A 5,000-nucleotide genomic window follows, 5' to 3' on the forward strand; every position below is an offset into this window, starting at 1 on the left:
GAAACATTTCGGGTTTCGATTATACCAGGCTATAAACGTTGAAGAAGGAAGGGAATGCTCATATCTTTAACAGTCACTGCTATCTTGAGAGGTCATGTTACCCCCTGCTGTGCGTATGTATATGTATACATGTAAAAACTGTGTCAATGTGTTTTAGGTTGTGGAGAGGATGTGTGTGTGTGTGTGTGTGTGTGTGTGTGTGTGTGTGTGTGTGTGTGTGTGTGTGTACGTGTGCAATGTTTTTAAAAGCGAATATGTGAAATGCTTTTATTTGAGAACATATGTTTATTACTCTTGTTTAATCAAGTTATTCGCGTGTGTGGGGTGGGTAGGTGGGGAGACGGGGTGGGGGGGTGGGGGGGGGGTACGGGTGTGTGCTGTTTATCTGGTTGTGGTTTTCCGCAATTCATCTTTATTCTTATCTTATCTGTCTATTATAATCAATGTGCAGAATAGTAGGCTATGTTTATAATTATATTCAAACAATGTTTTTTAAAAAAAAATTCTTTCTGTTTTTACATTAAGAATACTAGCTATTACCTGCAGTGTGTGGATGTATGTATGAAACGATGTATGTGATATTTTTTACATTTGTATTTTCGTAATATTTTTAGGGGCTGTTGTTGGCTTTTACAGTTATGGTCCCCATGTTGTTTACTTGTCTATGTTGTGATAATGCACCTGACCAAATTTCTCCAGTTGGAGATAATAAAGTTATTCTTATCTTATCTTATGTACATGAGTAGAGATAGTACGTGTCTGTATGTGCGGGCGCGCATATATATATATATATATATATATATATATATATATATATATATATATATATATATATATATACATACTTATTTTTCTATATTTTTGTTGTTGCAGATCTGACAGTGAACAGAGCCATGAAAGCACGACTAAAAACCAGAGCTTTTCTGTTCGTGGCGTTGTATCATCTGTGTTTTTGTAGAGAGAAGTGTAAATTACCAGAGTAAGTTAGCTCATCGTACCATTACGCATTATTCTCATTCATCACTACCCCCGCACCCTGTAAGCATAATGCTAATGTGTGTGTGTGTGTGTGTGTGTGTGTGTGTTTGTGTGTGTGTGTGTGTGTGTGTGTGTGTGTGTGTGTGTGTAGAGGGGGTAGGTCACAGGGATTTGAGTGTGTTCATGCGCACGTGGAGGTGTGAGTGCATATTGTGAAGTATTCAGGGTAAATTTTACATACCTGCGTCATTTTATCTACCGTTGTAGTTACCGTATTTACCTCAGTTTGATAACCAAGCTGTGTGCCCCATTCAACATAATAATACTGTGAAAAGCCTCTCGGAGCTTGTTTTCATATTCCATTTCTGTGTGTTAAATTTGAGAACGCTAACTCTCATTGTGTACCGAAAATGTTGCATTTGTGGCCATCTATAAGGTATCAAAATATGGTTGATGCCACCGTTCCTACCATGACATACATTTATCATGTATATCTCACCAAGACTGTAAATGAGTATTACGAGTAGTGCGGTCTAGATTTGAACCAAGGAAGAAAAAGTAGCATAAGAAGTTTCATCGAATACATAACACAATTTAACTTATTATTTCACTGGATAATGTGTGTATCACAAGTAAGTCTTGAAGGCCTTGCCTCTCTTGTTTTCATTTTTGTTGTTGTTGTGGTTGACTGCCATTTTATACTATTGAGGTATTCTTAAAGATATTATTTTACATTCTCTAAGAAAGTTTTCTAGAAGATAAACATGTGTTTATTCTTTTCGTTTTTTTCTTCTTTTTTTTTCTTAAAGCAGACTCGCTTGAACTTCTGGGAAAAAAATGTTGTCAAGAAGCATGTCAAAGGTATATGTGAAAAGCAAGGATGTTAACATCTTAGACGCACTCCATATACATTTGATATCCACTGTGGTGGAAACTAGGTAACTTCTAGGCAAAGCTTCCAAATAAGTGTATGCACATTAGCTTGAAAGAAAGAAAGAAAGAAACAAAAAAACAAACAAACCCAACTCAGATTGTGTGTGTGTGTGTGTGTGTGTGTGTGTGTGTGTGTGTGTGTGTGCGTATGTGTGCGTGGTGTGTGTGTGTGTGTGTGTGTGTGTGTGTGTGTGTTTTCAGGCCAGGAAAGTGCTCAAGTGACAGCACCACTGCTAGTCCTGCAGGTGACCATAACCACCGCCCACTTACCCCAGCGGGTGGGGGAGGGATGGGGGAGGGGTTGATTTGCTTAATGTTTTCCCGAAAGTTTATCAATTTGCTATCTAAAATTACCTGTCCGCCAGAAATGAATTACAGGGTGAATATACCAGGGTATGTACCGTTTTTTGTTTTATTTTTAAATTTGTATTTTTTACTGTCGCGAAATTAAGGGATCAACAAAAATAGTTCGTTTTTATTAGAGAAGTGTTCTGTTTGACTAAGATTTGGATTTTAGAGCTTCATATTATAATACTAAGCCTTCTGCTGTCAAGAATGACCTGCTAAAATGTACCCAAGCGCCAAAAACGTTATATTACTGACTCAAACTCCACAATTTCAAGAATCGCGTAACTGCAGTTTACAACAACGTTTAATTTGGCAAACAAAACACCATCAACAATGATTCATGTGTCCATTCACCCCACGTACATTATCAGGGGGATTCTTCACAATATCTGCTTTGTTCTTTGCTCAGTTTTTCTGTTAATAATCACCTGTCTATAATTGGCTTGTCTCACATGACGTCATTTGCGGTTCAAGAATCTATTAAAAAACAAAACAAAGAGAAAAAATGACCAACTCACCTCTTACGCAGCTGCGAAAGGTGTGGCCACCACAAATAGCAGACGGTTTGGAGTTAAATGTAAAAATGGAATCATCCCTCTCGAGTTATAGAGAAGATCACTGAGTTGTTCATGTGCACTATCAAACTGTACCGTCTTTCCTTTCTTGCCAGCTTTCGTAGACTTTGCATAGGAATAGTATACTTTTGTTGTTTTGGGGTAACATTTTTGGGGAGTCAAAGATACTCATTTGCGTCCTCGGAGAGTCCTTTGCACTTGGTGAATCTTTGAAAAACTGGAGGTCTCTTTAGAGCTTCCAACACTGACGTGGGTTCTGGTGGCATGGTCGTGTTTCCTGGCCACTGAGGCTTCAGTGGAGCCCCTGGTGCAGATGCCCGACTGAAAGTTGATGTCTGTAAAGCCTGCATCTCTCTTGAGTTTTCCCAGAGCACCAAGGAAAGAACGAGTGAAATGAAACGCACCAAGACATACTGCATTCTTCTGGGACTGTTCATTTGCGAAATGGCCACCAGTGCTTTCTTTGCAGCGACAAAGTCAAACGTGATAAAGGCATACTCCTGACCCAGTTGTCTTGTTGCGTTCAGTGACACCTGCAGAACGTGTTGCACTGTTATACTGTATGTGACAGGATGAGGAACATGCTGTATATAATCAGCTAGTGTGACATATGTTAGTAGTAATCAGATTGCTGATAGCAGCACGGGATAACTGTGTACATGATATGAACCGACTGCAGTTCAGTTGATCGTATTGTCAGTTGAGAATCAGAGAGCACACAGGAAAGACGGAGAAGCATACGGTCTGTCCTGAGTGTCGACTATGGAAAGAACCAAACAGCTGGTGACTGTTCCTGTCCACTGGCCAGACTCGTTTCAGTGAGACACTCCCAATATGCCAATTATATAATGGGTATCTCACAGAAGGCGTGTATCTGGTCAGAATCCACATGAATCTGGACCTGGCAGTATCATATGCAGCAAGTTGAATGGGGGCATGAGTGGCGACTATTTGAGTACATCCTTCACCTTATCGTTTGTGAAAGATGGGTGTAGCTGTGGATACTGATACTGACGGCTAGGTGGGTGTTTCAATGTTAGGCGTTTTGGGGCCAGTTTTTCGGAGTTTCTTCCACTTGTTGAATGGCAATTCTATGTGTTGAATGTCTTGTGCCAAATCCTAATCCTGTCTCCTGCAAATCAACATTGTCTTCGCAGGAGTGAAGATTCACGTAAACGAGAGAGATGGTTTTTGACAGCAAGTTCCTAACTTAAAGCCCATTGTAGCAGACTGCAGTTTCAAGTTGAAGGACACAAATGCGTATCATGCAGTGGCCAGGCTGATTCCAATATGTATGCTGACAAGTGTAGTGCTTCCTGTAAGATGGTGGAGTGCAGTGCCCAGAACGATATGCTTTGATATCTAAACTTTCTACTTGTGAAAGCATAACACGTCTTGGGAAATAGAGGCAGTGATTCTGTAATTCTTTTCAGAAGCATTTTTCTTTTCAGTCAAAATATTTTCCAGAAAGTCCTTATGCAGAATCAGGAGCTTTAGTTATTCAGAAAAAAAGCCATTGTTAGTGGGCAAAGAACTTAAGAAGTTACTGGAGCTTTTCTGTAACTGAATGGAACAGCGGGGAGTGAGGGTTGTCTCTTCCAACCTTTTATTGTTGCAGAAGCAATAAAGGCGTTTTTAATGGCAGCGGGGAGTGAGGGTTGTCTCTTCCAACCTTTTATTGTTGCAGAAGCAATAAAGGCGTTTTTAATGGCAGCGGGGAGTGAAGGTTGTCTTTTCCAACCTTTTATTGTTGCAGAAGCAATAAAGGCGTTTTTAATGGCAGCGGGGAGTGAAGGTTGTCTCTTCCAACCTTTTATTGTTGCAGAAGCAATAAAGGCGTTTTTAATGGCAGCGGGGAGTGAGGGTTGTCTCTTCCAACCTTCTATTGTTGCAGAAGCAATAAAGGCGTTTTTAATGGCAGCGGGGAGTGAGGGTTGTCTCTTCCAACCTTTTATTGTTGCAGAAGCAATAAAGGCGTTTTTAATGGCAGCGGGGAGTGAAGGTTGTCTCTTCCAACCTTCTATTGTTGCAGAAGCAATAAAGGCGTTTTTAATGGCAGCGGGGAGTGAGGGTTGTCTCTTCCAACCTTTTATTGTTGCAGAAGCAATAAAGGCGTTTTTAATGGCAGCGGGGAGTGAGGGTTGTCTCAACAAAAGCGTTTTTAAT

At 40.3% G+C, this 5,000-nt stretch overlaps 1 protein-coding gene across 1 annotated transcript in view; it reads left to right on the plus strand.

The window, feature by feature from the left end:
- Positions 1-5,000, plus strand: part of LOC143301038 (uncharacterized) — an 8,351-nt gene that overhangs the window by 699 nt on the left and 2,652 nt on the right. The window contains exons 2-3 of the mRNA XM_076615041.1: positions 874-979; positions 2,113-2,156. Of these exons, the coding sequence (XP_076471156.1) occupies positions 894-979; positions 2,113-2,156 (130 nt within the window). The 5' untranslated portion in view covers positions 874-893. The remainder of the gene's footprint in view (positions 1-873; positions 980-2,112; positions 2,157-5,000) is intronic.

Source organism: Babylonia areolata, chromosome 27, assembly GCF_041734735.1.
Source record: "Babylonia areolata isolate BAREFJ2019XMU chromosome 27, ASM4173473v1, whole genome shotgun sequence".
NCBI classification, from domain to species: Eukaryota; Metazoa; Mollusca; class Gastropoda; order Neogastropoda; family Buccinidae; genus Babylonia; species Babylonia areolata.